Source organism: Chiroxiphia lanceolata, chromosome 6 (genome assembly GCF_009829145.1).
Source record: "Chiroxiphia lanceolata isolate bChiLan1 chromosome 6, bChiLan1.pri, whole genome shotgun sequence".
Lineage (NCBI taxonomy): Eukaryota > Metazoa > Chordata > Aves > Passeriformes > Pipridae > Chiroxiphia > Chiroxiphia lanceolata.
The window spans coordinates 24,577,361-24,596,625 of NC_045642.1; the positions used below are offsets into that span (position 1 = coordinate 24,577,361).

The 19,265-nt window shown below is 35.6% G+C and overlaps 1 protein-coding gene across 1 annotated transcript in view; it reads left to right on the forward strand.

Moving 5' to 3' along the window:
• MYBPC3 (myosin binding protein C3) overlaps positions 1-10,665 on the forward strand; it is a 63,608-nt gene extending 52,943 nt beyond the window's left edge. Inside the window, exons 30-35 of the mRNA XM_032692014.1 lie at positions 3,349-3,488; positions 4,252-4,411; positions 4,974-5,110; positions 7,630-7,824; positions 8,740-8,782; positions 9,277-10,665. Coding sequence (XP_032547905.1) covers positions 3,349-3,488; positions 4,252-4,411; positions 4,974-5,110; positions 7,630-7,824; positions 8,740-8,782; positions 9,277-9,371 — 770 coding nt within the window. The 3' untranslated portion in view covers positions 9,372-10,665. The remainder of the gene's footprint in view (positions 1-3,348; positions 3,489-4,251; positions 4,412-4,973; positions 5,111-7,629; positions 7,825-8,739; positions 8,783-9,276) is intronic.
• Positions 10,666-19,265: the final 8,600 nt, after the last annotated feature.

The window sequence follows — 19,265 nt, forward strand, 5'->3', positions numbered from 1 at the left end:
TAAAGATGCTGACTGTGCTCTGCTTAAAGTTCTATAAATTAATGTTGGCAGAACGGGTATGCAATGGTGCCAACAGCAAACAAAAAAGGCATAACAAATTGGAGCAAGTATGTCTTAATACCAGCAGATGCTTCTGCTCAAGAGGATGGCTGCAGTTTGGCATGAGCAAAATAAGTAAACAGCAGCTAAAACAAAATAATCCCAAGGTTGCCAAGAAAAGCTGTGGATGTCCCGTCCATGGAAGAGTTCAAGGCCAGGTTGGATGGAGCTCTGAGCAACCTGGTCTACTGGAATGTGCCCCTGTTCATGAAAGGGGGCTTGGAACTAGACGATCTTTAAGGTCCCTTCCAACCCAAATCATTCTATGACTCTGTGACTCAGCTAAAGGGGAGTAGTGCACTCTGTACACCAAAATACCTTTCTAAAACTGGTTAGTGATTCTTGATTCTAGCCACTGCTCTTAGAGCATGGTATCAAGTATCTTGCACCCACTGTTTGATACTGTAAAGAGTCACAAAAACACATCTGTGTACCATTGTGAAAGAGTTATTTCAAATAGAAAATGAATGGCCGAAAAAAAGCAACTAATTTTATCACACAGATTAATACATGTCAGAGTTGGAGGACAGGCATGAAACTTTTTAATTCTTGAACAGCTTACTCAGTTGAAAGGGGATAAGTGTATTTCATGTGATTCATGACCAAGAAAAGAAAGGGCTTGTAACATTTGCAGATACTTCTACAGTCAAGGCATCTACTCTGACTCTTGATTTTGTTATTCTGTCATCAGAACTACCTCTTTTCAATTCTGTCAACTGCAATGTTTGCTCTCCAGATTTTATATTCTTTTGGTAGGACAGAAATATAGGTGATTCAGGTACTCTTTCTCTACTACAAGTGATGCTTTAGGTACAGTAGAATGGCATGCTGAAAAGCCAACCCAGCTTTCAGAGATACAAGTCAATCAGTAATCTTCTGAGGTGTCTTTTGATCAGCTAACTTCCCTTGGCAAATGTCTACTTGATGAAGAAGTAATGTTTGTGGCTTCAGCCCCTATCTTTTTTTGGAATAAGGCAAGCAGCTCTGCTGCTATGATGAGTCACATATCAGTTCCAAAGAAGAGGAAACACTTCTGTTACTGCCATCACTTTTCCCTGTTGCCAAAACAGTTGCTGCCATTTACTCTAGAGACCTACAAAATATGCACTTTTACTATGAGAATACAGTATATTTTAAATACTTTTAGAAAGCTCTTAGATAATGAAAACATCTCCAATCTCTGGAGAATATGGTTCCCTCAACTTTTTTCCCCTTCTACACAAATCAATAAATTTTGTCTTCCATTATGTCTTCTATTGACTAAAGCAAACTTCAGTGCAATTTTTTTAAATGGAATTAATAGTTTTTCTCACTACGTATTATTTGAAAATATAAATTATAATTTATTTTCTAAAGATAATTCACATTTTATGTCTTCTTCCCATTCTATAAATTTTATTAGTTTGTAAAACTCCTAAGATGAGCTTGTGCTGAGGCTAATACAGAATACTTCCTCCAAATACAAATCCCCACTTTAACACAGTGTCCTACAGAGGAAAACAATTTGGTGCAGAAGCATCACTAGGTTTAACTTTTCCCATCCTCTGTTCACAAGCTAGAGATGAACTGTTTAGTACTGACAAAGGAATATTCTACAAAGGAATTTTGAATAGATATTCTTTCAGATTTCATTATCCCATCAAACCACAAAGATCAAGAATATAAAAATCCATTTAGCAAATTTATGTCTATTTTTTTTTAAGATTGTCCTTCATAAATGTGCACAAAGGTACGTAGTATGAAAAATTCTTCTCTTCAAATCAGAATAGATTAAATGATTTCTGTGTAATGAAGACATACATTTAGAAACATAACTAAATTTTTTTCTCTTAAGTCGTGATTCAAAGTAACAACGTTTCCACATCTCCATAAGCAATGTTCATTTGTCAACACATTGCCATTCCCTACTTCAGAAACAGGAAAGAAAATGAAAGAAGGCTTTACCTGTTTGGTAGCTATTGAGACACAGAAGATGTTAGGTTTTTCTCTGAAATGTTAGTGTCAAATAGGAAGAAAGAGGATGATAAATGGAATGAGAGCAATGCATTCCATATTCCTTATCACACTTCACACTGTTCTAGTTGGTGCCACTTTGAAGCAGGACAGAAGGGGCCAAACCTAATTATAAAGCAGTCTTCAATTCCAAAGTATGAGAGTGAAAAGAGAATTAACACATTATGCTTTGATATAGACAGTCATAGTTCCCCTAATAACGAAGGATGATTTATTACTGCATATCCTTTTAAGGAATTAAATTATAAGCAATCTAAAATTACATTCCTTTGGCTTTGCTCATCTCAAATGATTGAGATGAGACCACATCCATAAGATTCTTACATTTCCCTAATTTTTCCAGCTTAGCTACAGAAAGGGGAGACAGTTTCCATTTAACTATCTAGAATTATCTTGAACTATTTTTCACTCAGTCACAAGATCAACTATCCAATCCTCGCCAACAGGCCCTGTAACTATGTGCAACAAACCAACATATCAAAAAGGTGAATCAGTGCCTTCAAATTAAAACAGAGAGGAATATTATTTAATAAATCTAATTTAAATGTTACAACATTAGACTAAACAATATCAGTATAAATATGAATTATCATTAAAAAGGAGAAAATAAAATAATTATAATTTCATATTATATATTTTTCTATATGTTTCCAGGTATCTTAAAATGGACATAGAGGTCTGTATCTCTTTGAGAATTTGTTCTTTTTCTAGTTATTACAGAGAAATGTCACGTAGTGGGCAAGCTAACAAGCACTGAACCAACAGGAAAAAGTAAGGTATATTCCCAAACGGGAAATACTCCCGAACCTCAGCTGGAAGGCATTTGCACCCCATTCCCATCGTTGTTATATCAGTGTAGCTAAATGGCTGAGAAATTGCATTGAGGTAACAAAGTAAGTAATAAAATTACAGTTTAAAGAGTTAATCACATCCATCCATCAACACAAACTTCTTATTACATTTTAAAGAAGAGTTTGTCTGGTTCCTGTGTTACTAATTCTAATATGTTGTTCATTTCTCAGTAGCTTTCAGGCCTCTCAGAAGACCATTAAGAAGGTATTTGAAAATTTCCCAACTTTCTTGTTTACAGTTTCAACTTCAAATAAATGAAGTGTGTTGCTATGGAACATTATAGATTGCTATCAAGTTCTATTTTTTTTCCTGCATGGAAGGAAATGAGAAAAGTCTTGGATTCTGAACTAAAAGCTAAGGGGTTTTTTCATGTCTCCTCCGCAGACAAGCCTGGTCCTCCTCAGAATGTAAAGCTTGTAGATGTTTGGGGATTTAATGCAGCCCTGGAGTGGACACCTCCCCAAGATGATGGCAATGCACAGATCTTGGGCTACACAGTCCAGAAAGCTGACAAAAAGACAATGGTAAGAACTTGCTCTCAGCCTATGACTTTGTATGGAATTTAAACTACTGCCTGCTCTGGAAACATACAGACTTGAGGGAAATTACTGAATTCATGACTCTCACTTCTGTGTCTGAGGTATCCTATGGCATATCAGAGGCAGTTAAACAATGAAAAATAGAATTAAAAACTCCTAAAGGTGAAGTATAGAACTGCATAAAATGCTCAGTAGAAAATGTAAGAGAGACCAAGGGTGTGCCATCTCTGGCATGAGTGCACAGATAGCTCTGCTTAGAAGGTGGAATTACATTATTTATTTGGAATTATATTTTTCATAAATACAGAAAAAAAATGAAGTGGAGGGAGGAAGAGTTAGACTTGAACTCAGATGCTGGGTATAGTAGGTATATACTGGGAGAGGTATGCATGCCAGTCAGACTGGAAAACATCTTTCCCACAGAAGTCCTCATCAAGTAATCACATTCTGAGTACCCATCTTGTACCAGAATCCCCAGATATGAGTAAGGCTAAAATGTAGAGAGTTGTGGGATTTTCTTTCTGAAAATGCAAGTATTCATACATCTATCATACCCGCCAGAATATAAAAGTAAGAAAATAGATCAGCTAATCTTCACAAGAAGCAGCATAATATTCATTTCACAGGTTAGTGTTAATTACCTGTCTACCTGTCTTTTTGTTGTAGCAAAAAGGATCTCTCTATACTAAAACTAGCACCATATCTGACCTCTCATAACATCTTTCTAAACAGTATAGTCTTGTTACAGGAATGGTATACAGTTTTTGATCACTATCGTCGCACAAACTGTATAGTGTCAGACCTGATTATGGGAAATGAGTATTTTTTTCGAATCTTCAGTGAAAATTTGTGTGGATTGAGTGAAACTGCTGCAACCACCAAAAATCCTGCCCATATCCAAAAAACAGGTAACATATTCTTCAAAACAAAGATCACAAAAGCCACTAAGTACCAGAAGTAATACACTGGCAAATGAAAAATACAATCTTGATAAATGCACCACTAAAGATACTTTCATTACTTAGTAACTAGCACTTATAAAGAATTTTAACATCAAGAACCATCATCTAGGCAGATCTCCTGTACTAATACAAGTATTTGCTAAAAATATTTAATCACAGAGTCTTCCTAAACTATATCATTTTAAGAAAATAATACAACTATAATACAACTGGGGGATTATATTTGTATTCTGGGGTTAAAAGTTTAAGATATCTGTGGTGAAGACTTTCCCTGCAGACATATGACTATTGTATTTTTACCATAATTGTCAAGACCTTTTACTTTAACTAACACATGAAACGTGAGATATGTTTTAGAGTGAAGTGTATTTAAGGATTTGTTATATCACAAATGCCAAAAACTTTGAAGCTTCTCTAAATCTTACAGGCAAAATAAGTGACAGATAGACTGTATACGTCAGCAGAATTGAAAACATAGTTCTTACTATTTTGCTTCTTTGTATTGCAGGCACCACTTATAAGCCACCTAGTTACAAAGAACATGACTTCTCTGAACCTCCTAAATTCACTCATCCTTTAGTAAACCGTTCTGTGATTGCAGGATACAACACCACACTCAGCTGTGCTGTAAGAGGAATCCCCAAGGTACAGATCACAACTGTCATTTTTATTGTTGCATCTACCCAAGATGCTGCCTTAGAATCCACATCAGTTCAGTGTGGCTGGAATGTAACATGGCTGTATTAATCAAAAATAGAATCGCCCAGTCATCTCCCACCTCTGTCATAGCTGATGCTTAGGCAGAGTGCAAGGTGCAAGTGTTTGGGTGGTTGTGCCCCCAGTGGGGCAATACAGTAAAGGAGACAGAGGGAAGAACAGTCACCACTTGTGGTAACACCACGCCATTGAAAATGTACCATGTGTGCATAAAACCTACTCACTGAAAAAGGTAAACAACAATAAAATGTGTCTTCTCACAATCTATCCTTTGTTCTCTTCAGACTTTCAAGAAAACAGCAGCTATATGTAATATACTGCTCCTTTAACCTAAATGATATATAGGAACAGCAGTTTTTCTGTTACATTGATACATTCACATAAGTTTTATAGGGTCTGAGTTATTTTGCAAAATTAACTAGAATAAGGCCTTCTCTCATGTGTGAAGTTTTTTTGAAGGGGTTTTGCTGGTTTGGTTTTTTAAACTCACAGGAATATAAGTCTCTTCAAAGAATACAAAAAGATGTACTATTTTGTTAGTCAGGAACAAGCTGTAAAAACTCTATCAGCCGAGAGCTAAATTTAGGTTTCTCAAAAAAGGGAAATGGGCTTCTTTGTCTGCAGGGAAGGAATTTACCATATTATGACATAATCTTGTCAGAAATTTAAATTAGTACCATCACAAAAAATGCAAAACTCTTCTTCCTTCACCTTCTGCCTGCTTATTCCCAGCTCCTTTCAATTCCTTGTGCCTACGCAAGGATCTGATTGCTACACAGCAAAACATGTACCACAATTGCTGAGTCCAAATTCACTCAAAAAAAAAAAGTCTTTATGCAATCATTTTCTGCAGTTCTTTTGATGAAGAAGGCGCTCCAGACAAAACTCAAATAAAAAAGGAAGCATATCCATGTAAATAGTTGCAAAAGAACACAAATGTTATAGAAGAAACACCAGCAACTGCAAGCAAAATCCATCCTCCAGTAGCTGCCTCAGCTTAGAAATGACAGTATTACTGACGAAATTCCGTTATGGTTAACCGACATTTTTGTGCATCTCCATCTACTTCATTCAGTTTCCATGGTTTTAAGAAGATTCTTAAAAACCATCCTTAATTTTACAACTGTTAAATACAGTAGTTGCAGACTTTGGAATGCAAGCAAGCTAGCTCATCCTTACACATTAGCCCAAGGGATCCAAATAGTTCTCAACCTTCAGCACATCTAATAGTCTTAAAGCAGCTTTTCCAAATACACTTCTGTACTTGTATTGCCCAAAATAACCTTAACAAAATGTGTCTCTACCTACTACAGTACTCTGAAAAAAGTCTTTTTCACAGAGAGTAGCTTATGTTGATGGAGCTTTCCAGTTCTGAATAACTACAGATTCTCAAGCACACCTCAGGTGTGATCTGCATGGCATGGAAAAGTTACCACTTCAAGCAGAGACAATACTCATGCCCTGCTAGTAGTAAGGTACAATAAAAGACATATACCCAGAAAGATAAATAGGCTGTAGAAAAAGAAGGAAAAAATATTAAGGCAGGAAAAATTCCAGCTGATATCTTTCAAGAAAACTAGGTATGGCAACTGGGATGCACTGGATTGATATATCACAGGTCAAAGACAAAACTGATTCAGTAGATTTAAAGGCACTGTATAAAATAGTGCAGTAGTTTTAGTTCTTATGGATGAAGAAACAAAAGGCATTCATTTTCAAAGAAAAACAGGTAAATACAAAGCCTTGTTTTCTACTCTTTAAAGACTGTTTCTTCACTGTATGTATTGATGAGCTTGAAATAAACAAAAGCAGTTTGTTTTCTATTGTACTTCCATTTTCAAAATTCCATTTATAGAAATTAAAATCACAGTTTCAGGTACTGGAAACAAAACATAAAGACTTGAACTGATACAGAACTAACTTTATTCCTCAGCTGAAGCCAACTATTTTGAAATTCCTTAAGTTTCTAAAGATATGCTAAAGGCTTTAGAAAATCCTTTTTCAGGCTAAACTTTGGCATCTCAATTTGGCCACTTAACATATGTGGAACTCTGTGACACTTCCATAACATACTTGCAGCATTCAAATATTTTTAACAAGCACAACTAAATAACCCCTGAATGAATGGATAAATTTGTAGCCAGTTTGTAAGGCTGGTGGGTTTTTTAACTGCAATAAAATAGGATACAGACCTACATTTTCTACATGTTATTTGACAGGAATTTTATATTCCTGTCAAATATTTAAAGGAAATATTGAACTTCAGAATTACTGGTTTCACAAGTTTGTACTGAATGAGTTGGTCCTAGAAAAATTATTAACGCTGTTGTGTTAATAGCCCTCATAACGCTATTTAGCCTTTGATGGCTAAATTAAAGCTGCAAAATCTGGTGAAAATATTCCATTTCCTACCTTCTATTTTAAGATTCTTCTTCTATGTTCTTCAGCCAAAGATATCCTGGTACAAAAACAAAATGGATCTCTCTGGGGATGCCAAATACCGCATGTTCAGTAAGCAGGGTGTGTTGACCCTGGAGATCCGGAAACCCACTCCATTTGACGGAGGCATTTACACCTGTAAAGCTGTTAATGAGTGTGGTGAAGCTGAAATAGAGTGCAGACTGGATGTCAGAGGTAATCAGGTGAATCTTATGTAATGATGATAGAGTAATGGGTAGCTAAGAAAAAATAAAATCATAGTTTTTCTTTATCTAACCCTGACTTCTTGGGTGGTATATAAAAAAGTTTGTTAATTACTTGCACCAGCAAGATTGTTTTTTTCATTCTAAAGTGTTTTGATAGAATTAGGTTGATTGGTAGCTAATACAAGCCTGAAGATGAGCAATTGTTACACTTCTGTCTTAATATTTATAGAGAAGATACTTAGCACTGCAATGGAGGTCTACCTACAAACTATCATTGAGGATAGTTTTATTATCCTTTGTGCCTATTCAGTAATTGAAAGTTTTAAATTAAGTCATTAGCAATTAAACTTACGTAAAAGGTAGTGCATGTTACATCATAAACATTTTTTAAACATTTATTTTTTTTGTCAAAAGAATCAGGAACGAAAGTCACATGTTTATAACACAGTAAGAAATATTGACTAAATATTTTTGGTAAGGCTACCAGTAATGTATCTATTTGTCAATATAAATGTATAGAGCACCAGTTTAAATGCTCAGTGAAAGTGACCCACACAGTAGTGATTGAAGGAAATTCATCTTCAGCATATCAAGCCTGAAGGTGTTTCTACACAGCACAGAGTTGAATATTTGACTCAGTGCTAAGTCTGGAATGTGTATGCAGTTCACCTTGCAGTGCTGGGAGCCAAAATTCTCAAGTATTTCTGTTCAGTACTATAAATTACAGTGTAGACACGGCTCAAAGCTCAATATTATCATCATCTGAAGCTTGATTTAGGAACATTAAATCTTCTTAGAATTATCAGATAAAAGCAACTACTATAAAGCTTCCATATTTCAGCACCGAGTCTCAATTTAAAATTAGCATCCTTTAATGTCTGATAATATCTTAATTTTTTTTTCATTCTCCAGCACCTCAGTAAAACTCTGAATTGCAATTCATCTGCAAGTCAAGGTAAGAATCAAAATAATTCAGCTGGATAAAGGAGCAATGGCTGTTTGGTTAGATATATGATTAAACAGTTGTTAGATATTCATAGTAGAGACTTTATAGAATGTTTATAATGTTGGTGGGAGGATATATGCTTATTCTGATTTCTGTTTGTTTTTTCAATAATCATACTAAGATCACACTCCTGCAAGGTAATTTATTTCATTTATTTTAAAGTTGGTCTCCACCTTTAATATGCTGTGCCAGTGTAGAAATATATAAAAATTACAGAATATTTTGTTGTCATTTTGTCTTAACTGACTACGAGCACTTGCTCTAAGAGTCAGTTAATTATTAAAATAAGGCTAACTAATATCAATAATCTAAATTAAAAAAGCATAGTTACAATACATCTAGAACTGTAATGTACACTTTACACTTTAAAAACATGAAATAGCTATGATAGCAATCAGGTAATGTATTTGTCAATAAATCTTTCTCCCCTTTCTCTATCTCAGCATTAGAATGGAACTTGAAAAGAAGAAAACTGAAGAAATTAATGAGGATAATTTCAGTTCATTTAGGAGTCTTGTTCATCTTCAAAGTCATTTAATATATGTGAATTAGGAAGTAGCAGTGTCTTGTAATGTTTTGCTTACCCAGCATACTTTCAGACCCTATTTCCTTTTTTCATACATCTGTTTTAGTTACACTGTCATTGTCTCCACACAAAGTAATCGAGAGAAATCAATATAGAACTTTCCTCCCCTCACACAGGTAAAAAAAAGCCTGCTGTATTACAATTACATAAAAATAACCCCCCGTCCTTTCCTAATGTCTGAAACAAATGTAAATTCCCCAGTTCTACAGTTCACTCCATTTTCTCTTTGAAGAACTCTGATATTCTTCATAAGAAACAAGTAGCTCAGAATAATGAAACAGTAAAAAACTAATTGTAATATTTAATCACCTTCCATTATACTCATGTCTGTACAATAGATTGTAACTTTCATTCCTACTACTTTTACTGTCTGTGAGTGTTTGAAACATCCACTGCTGTGCTCTTGAGCAGATCTTTGCAGAACTGTGTCCAAAACACACCATTTGGGAACCTCTGGCTATAGTTATTGTTCTGCTTTATATAGAAAATAATTTTTTTGATAATTACTCACTACTTGTTTTCTAGCTTTTAAAAAAGGCACCAGCATAGAATTCTGGTTATTAGATGTTTTTGCAACCAATCACAGACATCGTACTTATCTACAGAGATAATTTTGCACATCAGATGAAACAGTGAAAGTTCTAGTGAGAAAGATTACCTGCACACAAATAAAAAATTTTAAAGCAAAATCTTGTGATGAAAGCAATAAACTTACTGTTATCAAATCTTACTGAAGGTTTTTGAAAGTCTATGAGTGGTATGTATGCATTTTTGCAGATGATTCTGTCTAATTAAATGACACAATAGCATTTCTAGCTTCTCATCTACTAGTCTGAATAGTATTTGGGATGGGGGTTTTTTCAGACCTGTGGTAGTTGATAGTTTCTGGCTGGAGAGTACGTTTTAATGACCACAATACAAGAGACAGTGGGAAGATGATATTAATCAAAGAAGCATTGCCTTTTAAAAGAATCAACACAAAGGAACTGAGGTAATACTACTTCCCTGCCAACATGCCACATGAGATGGGAAAGCATGTCTGACACAGCATATTAGTTGTACTAAACGAGCAAATAAGTCTTCCTAATAAAAGCATGAGATGTGTATTTTGATTATTTCATTATGATATCAGAACAAAAAAGGATACCCTCTGAAACCAACATCAACTTATTTCAGATCTACACTTGTCTGTTGCACATTATTCTTATTAAACAGTTAAATAAAATTTAAAAAGGAAAATATGCAACTAGGTTTATGCTGTTTTGTACTTTCATTTTCTGAGCAACACTATCAATTAAAAAGTAGGACACATGCCATACATAAAAGACAGAGATAATCCATATTCTAAAGAACCTACGACCAGAATGCAGTGGACCAAGAGGATCATCCCAGCATCTGTTGGACAATGCATACTGTAAAGCAGAGACTGAACAGCAAGAGTTAGAACCTAATTCCACAGGGCCTTCTAAGATAATGCTTCTACATGAAAAACACAAATTAGTTTTTACTTTCAAAACTTTCAATGACAATGAATCGAATGCAAATCCATGAAGTCACAAAAAAAAGAAGCGCAGTCTAGTTAGGTTTCTAGAAGTTCTTCTTAGAAATGTGAATTCTGAATTCAAAAAGCCAACCATTCCTCACACACTGAAAAGAGGATTAGGGGGAAAGGACACCTGCAAGGTCTGAACTTCTTGTAATTAGTTCTAGAAAGGTCTTCAGAAAATGGTAGGTGTTTACTGACATTTCGCAAGCATATAGTATTGTCTTTTACCTGCTCCATGTCTGATACTGATCCTGAAAGTATAGTCACTAATTGTCCACTAATCCCATGCTGGTAACACATAAATAATTAAATAAATAATTTTTCTCCCAATCTGATTAAAACCACATAAACTGACCAGCTTCTCCCAAACCTAGATGGCTGAGAACAGTAAAGTATCCCACAATTTTCCTTCCATCACACTTGAAAGACTACTTGATGAGAGATGGTTTTCACTACCTTTTCCTGTGTGAAATCTCCTGTGATGCAAAAATCAGATGGCCTTATCTCTAACCTTATAGTTGTTAACTGCTGTTACAAGTGTGCAAGGTAAGATCAATAGCAAAAGAAAAAAATAAATAGGTCATAAAGTTTAAAAATTTCTATCTACCAGCATTCTCTTTCAGTGTATTAAGTGCCTTTCACTGACAGCAACTGCTTTCAAAAACAACAGTCCTACTGAAGTCCTTTCTGTAGTTTTTCCTAAGACAAAAAAACTGTTGCTCAAGTAAAAGATCCTTACATGTGAAAACTGTATGTTACTTAGACAAACATAACCTCTCCAGGCTGATTATTTCTATCTAGTTGGATGTGAAATCAACTTCAATTCTTGATGCTACCACAATTTCCATTTAAATCCTACCAATTCAGGCTGCTGGCTGCCTGTTCAGGGTACATGCCTCTCCTTCAAACTAGTAACAATGTACCAGGAATGGAGATTTTAAATGTTTGAATTAACATACATAAGACTTATCTGAAGCATGGGGTGTTGCAGAGCATTACTACACAGTATCATGCAGCATAGAAATAGTCAAGCTGGCCCAGTGAGCCAGCTCTTCACTTGAGCTAAGATACCACTTCCAAGAAACATCAACTAAGAAATATTAAGACAACAAATAACACTTCCAGTACTCCTACTAGCTCAGTTCTCTCAGGGTGGTGCTGCCTGCCAAATAAACCCCCAGCTGACACTTTAGCCTAAGACAGCACACGTTTCACACCACAGCATCAATTCTTTTGTTTCATTTTGTTTTACAGCACTGTTGTGTAAATATCATAAGTAAACAATATGTACTAGCCCCTGGCAATGGGAAGCTTCACGTAATACTTTTTATAAAGCCACCAGATGGAATTAAACTGTCAAATGGAAGCAAACCTTATCTGAACACTTCATTTCCCTTATTTACTTGAGATTGCCTTAGTGCTCAAATCCTGACCACTACTCTCTGAGCAAATAACAACAGCAAAATGAGTTAATGGTTGACCATTACTTCTTAAAATAATAACGAAAAAGGCCAAAGACCAGCATTGTGCTGCAGCTCCAGCTCCCCTCTTCAGTGCTAGAAACTCTCCCACCCACTCATCAGCTCTCGATCTGAGAGATTATTGCTCAGGGCTGTAAAGCCTGAAGAAAATCTCTTCAAATCGTGGTGTGACTATAACAGAATACGGTAAAGATGCTGGGTTTCACCCTTTTCCTCTTTCAGGTTTAATTCAGTGGGCTTGTACAGAAGCTGTCAAAGGCTGTGTGAGAGTTAACTAATGGTCCCCCACGAAAATAATTAATTTTACCTATTGACAGATGAGAAGTGAATCAGTTGAAGCTAAAGAACTAAATAACATAATGTCCATTCTGAAGTCATGACAGTGACTCTGGCATAGCTTCTCAGGTTGCAGCCTATTTTGTATTCTGCTATCATAGATACGTGAGTATTAGCTTAAAACTAGCAGGCATATCTGTGGTAACAGCTGCAGAATAAACGTACTTGTTGTTTCCCTCCTGAGCATTAGTTTTCTGATCGGTCAACAAAAATGCCAGAAGTATTTCATTTCCAAGTCACTGTAAATCCAGGTGGTATGCTCTAGCACTAGAGCTGTTCTTGCAGAAGGGGGGCCAACCACTACATATATTTTTATAATATCCATAACACAGGTGGATATGTGTGTGACCAAGAAAGGGTAACATGTGTAATAAGAAGCTATGTTTCCATTAATGTATGTTGTTGCCAATTAGGTACTGATATATTTTATTCAGGTATTCAAGATATGGTTAACTACTACTATCAATACGTGTTGTAACTGAGGGCACAGTAGCACAGTTATGCAGATAGAAATATTGTAAAATGGAAAAGTCCTAAATTTTCACACATTCACATATTTGCTAATAAACCATTGCTTGGAAGATCACTCTAATGTTAGGCAGAAATCAGTGTAAAACAAAGAAAACTACTTGCATTCAGCATCATGTTTAGAAAAACTTTACCTTTCTTAGTAGCTTGCAAACTCCAAACCTTGTCTTTTACGGATTGTTTCAATTTATATGATCACTTCAGTTAATGCATGATCTGATTTTAGCATAAGCTGATGATATAGATGATGACCTAGATGATCTAGATGACTTTTAAAGGTCCCTTCCAATCCTGACTATTCTATGATTCTATGATCTGTCACCCTGCCTTGCTCTTAAGTTAGGATACTTATGTGATATACTGGGGTGAAGTGCAAATTAAATTGACTGCAAATTGTCCCAACAGAATGTTTATGAAAAGTGCCTCACCTGTCATGAGTTTATCTTCCTCTTCCCCTCTATAATACAGAATAGTTATCTTTACCAACTTTTTCAGATTATTCTATGAAATTATATATGTTTTACTTGTTGAAAATTACAGTGAGAGGTCAAGAGGTTCCTTTTTATTATTTAACAATTTTTTTCAACACATGGCATGACAGACATTTAAAGATAACCTAAGTACTCCTCACCTGCAGGTTTCATTCCTTATGAGAAAGGATTATTGTTCTAGCTGTTTCAAGGGAGGTCTACAATTGAGTAGAATGAATGAGAACACAAGAAAATATTAGTTGGTAGAACTTTTTCCTTAATTTACTCATACAATGGCCATTAATATAAGAGCAGCACGAGAAAATACTTTTCTCGAAATCAGAAAAGTCATTTATGTTGCTTTATCACAGAATTTCTTTGAAATAAAATCATTGTATGTATTTAGGAGATAGGTTTGTCACTAACACATCATCTTGGATATGTAAGTTTAGAACTACAAGCCATTCAGTCTCCTTACAAATGAATTTTATAAGAACAGTCTGCTGAGATTAAAAATAGCCCCACTGATACCTTTCGAGTGCTTCCCAACCACAGAACTCTATTTTAGGGAAACAAAAGCTGTCATTGAGATATCCTTTACTTGTCTTTGGGCAGGGTCCCCAAAGCACTCTGCATAAGCAACACATCTTAGACAGCTTGAACTGGTGAAAGTTTAAAAGAAACAGATAAGAACAGCTTCATTTATTAGGTCTAGATATGGAAAAAAGTCAAGCATCTGCTTTCCGTGCCAGACAGAAACGTTGACAATAAGCAGCCCTAAAACCACAGATAACTGTCATAGCTATGAACACATTTCAGATCTATTGTGTGTTAGGATAGCTTAACCAAAGACAAATATCAGTGGATATGAAAATATTAAATAAGTGGTAAGTATGCCCCCTTTTTCTTTTTCAACATAGATAATAGTCTGAACATGATTTTGTATTCATTATAGCTTATTTAGCAAATATGAAGAGTATCATACACAGTTTTTGTTTTGCTTGAAAGTATAAATTGTGGGACCCAAATATATGAACCCAGATGGTGCATAAATGCAGTCTGACCTTCAGTAAGGTTTCATTTGCTTGGTATCTGTCATAATGCTAATAATTGTCCCAGTAATCGAGATCTATTCCTGGAAATTATGATCACAAAAAGACTACCTACTAACACAACTCTCATATAAAGTTATTTACTGATGGTTTTCATATACCAAACCAAGGAAAAAGGGCCAAAAAATCCAAGCTTTTCTTCTGCTTTATAGGCTAGTTCATTGCATATGTTGACTTAAAAAAACTCCTAGTACATTTTGATCATAAGAAAGTCCTCAAAAATTTCTACATGAAAACTGGACTTGTTCTTCCTCACTGGTATAAGAGGGGATAACAGTACTGTGCATTTACAAAGCATGATATTTCCTTTCATGATTTTTCTTGTTTCCTACAGTACTGGAAAACTTTAACAATGTATAAAATTTGTTAGGTTACAAGTCTGTTTTAGACAAATTTCTTTCTTTTTAATATCAGATTAAATGGTTGAGCCATTTCTAACAAGGAGTGTTGGGAAGAGCTGCTGCTGGGAGCTATCACAGAATAGCAGAAATAAGACTGGAAATCTTTTCTCTTCCCTCTATAGCACCCTTTAGCACTCCACCAAAAATAACTATTTAAATGCAAAAGGAGTAAGAGTGGAATAAGGCTGAGAATGAAAGAAGAAGACAGAGTATTTGGTAAGAACAAGAGAGAGGAATAAGAGACTATGACTGGAAGCTGGAAAGGGGTGGAGACTGGTTGAGCAGGACACTGGGAAGAGCTCAAGTCTGAACTGCTTGGGGATAGAGGCTGGGAGATGATGACGGTCACAGAGGCGAGAAGAATGTATGACCAAAAAAGCACAGGGGGAAACAGACAGAGATGATCTGATGGGAAATTGAGGTGCAGAGCTGAGCCTCACTGGTTGAAGAGAGTGTTTGTCAAGGAAATGTGAGGAAACAGTGAGGAATCCAAGCAGGGAGATGTGTAAAAAGAGAAAAAGGAGAGTGCCTTGATATCCAGCCCACTGTGGGCTGGTACTCACTGGAGTTAATACGAGAAACCAAAAAGGCAAAAAAGAGTGGAAGGAATTGAAATACAGAACTAAAGTTTTCATATAATTCAAGGACGCAATTGTTTAGAGTTCTACTGGTGTTTTTCCTGCCACCGTTTGCTCCTTTTTATGTAGAGCTATTTTGGGAGATGGGGATTTCTATTTCTATGTAGGTTCCTAAACCACGCTTATCACTATAGTAACTGTTGCAAATAGAAGCCGGACTGTTTGCCCTTGGCTGACATATATATATTTCTTTCTGACACCTTAAAACAAAATTAATCAATGCTAAAACTACTATGCTGCAGAAGTTTTGAAACATTGTACACCTGTAAACAGAAAGTTAACTTATGATTTTACTGACCTTAGTATAAACATTGAGCTCATTTTTATCTGAGCACAGAATGCCTGAAAGAGGTCCTCTCTAAGCATGGCATATACTCAACCACACTCAAACCTCACTTGTCACCAACATCAAGCTTTTAAACCTTCAGATACAGTGCTGGAAAAAGGGGTCACATACACACTATTATTTAAAGCATTACCACATTTCTACTATTTTAGTGAAATGGCCAAATTTGGAATGGCTGTAGAATCTCAGAGCTGTTGCTCACATTGAACATCTTACAAGAGCATTACAGGGTAGGGCTGTATGAGAAGCCATTGCCACTATCAGAAGCAAAGTCACCAGAAGCTGTCTGGAAATGTCTTGCCCTTATGAGAAGCAGACGTGTCTGGCTGAATTGTGACTTCTGTAAGAGCAAGAAGCTCTTTGGCATTGTGTGGCAAGGTCCTTTGCACAAAGCTGCTGCTTCTTCATCCTAATTACCACTTCCTCTGGAGCTAGGGGATGTTTTATTTCACCAATACCTGGCTTGTCTAAGAGCAGGAATTTGGAGTTCCTAAATACCTAAATTCCTAAATACCTAATATGGAGTCAGAGTTAAGCAGGAGCCATTGTTCTCCCAGAAGGAAGATCTTGCCTCAGAGGCAACATCACTTGACTTTCAACCATCTGGCAGTCAAGGGGGACTGGGATGTAAATATTGCTCTTTGTGAGAAGCTTAGCTTCTATTTTCTGCCTAATTCTGAATTCAGTGATAACAGGAGCCTATGCCCATTTGTTCCCATTGTAGGCAACTGCTTCCTTATTAGAAATACACTCTGCGGGGAAACAAAAGCCCTCCTTTGGCACAAGTGGCAAGATTCTAGAAATATCTTCAATATTTTTGCAACATAAAGGTTCCTAGGAAGGCTTAGAATCACAGCCATTTTCCCATCCACTTTGATTACTCAGAGAGAATTTTAGTTGGTGTTCTTAATGACCTATGTTTACAAGCACTTTAACTTTTAAATACCCAGAGGAACATTCTATCTTGCTCTGCTGTTCTGAAGTGTCAAAGGAGGAGGATACTGATTATCTGAAGTTAGGAACAAGAGTGCAGGAAATTTTTACAACTGTTTTCTTAAAGTAATGAATTCTTTCCTTCAACAGACATCGTTAAGTTTTTTCCAGTTATATCCTTAATAAATATCACTTCGGTGTTGTGACGCTCACTGAAGTTTAAACCTTTAATCTTTAAAATGTGGACCCACTCATATTAGAAGTGGACACTGGATTCACAAATAAAACAAGAATTATTTTTGTTCTGGAATATCATGATGAAGATCCATGAACCAGGAGACAAATTAGTAACATTTGTTCCACTTCAAAAACTGCCAGGAAGAGTAGTCCTCAAACCCCCATGTTTGCAGAGAACACTTAATGGTCATTTTGAAAACCAATTTCCACAAACAAGAAATTGTAGCAGAAAAAGAAACCTGTTCAGCACAAGGAAGTTTTAAGGCAAGTTTATGATTCTTTGTGACATTTGTCTAAGTGCCTTGGAAATAATATAAGTGTTAAAATAAAAAGGTTGCAATTTTGAAATTCTTAAAAACTAAGACACAGGCTCCTCCTAGTGGTAAAAACGCAAGAATTATTCATTTTGTGCTAAGAAACTTCTAGAACTATTTATTATTACTAATTACTCTCAGCCTTCAATTTGGTTCTGGAAGGTTTAGAAACCTCTAAGTTCTTTATTGCTGTTAAGGAATTTTTATCTAAATATCAAAATGAGTGAGACATGACTAAAACCACATGCAAACAACTGGAATTATTTTTTTCCTCCAAAATAAAGTTTAGGGACCTCTTAGTGCTTAGGAGTGATGAAGGGAAAGAGGAAAGGATGGAAGACTGAATTCCAAAAGACTTATGCTTTTGTACCACTTTTAAATCCGACCTGCATTTGGTATCCAAAGAGCAGCACTGTGCATTTAGTAGTGGAAACACTGCACAGCATGCCTTTGGCTCAGATGAATACGCTACATGCCTACAGTTCTCAGAACATCTGCTAAATCCCCATCATCAAGTGCAAGAAAGATTTTATATATTTCAAAAATGTCTTCAATTTTGAAGCCAAGACAGTTGCTCTCACCTAAAGAGCAGAGGCACAGTGTCAGTCCACTTGCTGAGGTTGTTCCTGATTCATCCGTGCCACGGACCAGCAAACAATATATTTAGCCACACCTGTTCTTTAAGAAAATTCTGTCAAAAGGGACAGAGGGCCATTTTTATTAACAGTCCTTTAAAAGTGTTATTCTGCTCTGAAGTTTTTCAGCAGCCTAGAGCATATAGCAGTTTATGTAATTTATGTAAGTCACAGAAAAATACATTAGCAAAAATAGCTTCTACAAGGGAAAAAAAGGAGCTGTATATAGTAAGTGATGCTATGCATTTAATAACCTTCACCTTATAATTTGAAGTTAATGTTAATAGGCTGACAACATAATTACAATTTAAAAATTTAAATTGACTACCTGAGTGGGACCCAGTACTGCAGTAAATGGAACACCTATTGCAGACCAAAGTGCTTTCAGTCTTAACCATACTCGTAGTAGTATCAAGAACACTACAATTGCTAAAAATTCAGATATTGCTATAAGAAAATTCACAGTGTCAGAGGACAAAAGAAAGAAAATAATTTCAAAACAGGCTAATTTCATGATTTACCGATTTCAGTTTTGCCTTTAAGCCTGTAAGGATGAAAAATCCTTTATATGTCATTTCTATTTCCAAGCATGTAATAAAAATTTCCATAATTCAGATGCGTCTGTTTTCCCCATGCACATTTTTCAGACACTTTTTTTTTTAAAGACAAATCACATAAATGTTGTGACAGAAGAAAAAAAAAACCCCAAAATTACTTTAAACTGCTTCTGTGGAAAGAAATTTAGATTGTTCATTTATAGTCTTCTCTTCCTCATTATTTCATATATGTGTAGGGTATATTTTGTATATAATTACATTCATTCCAGAATAAGTTACACTGATAGAAAAGCACACAAGGATGAAAATTAG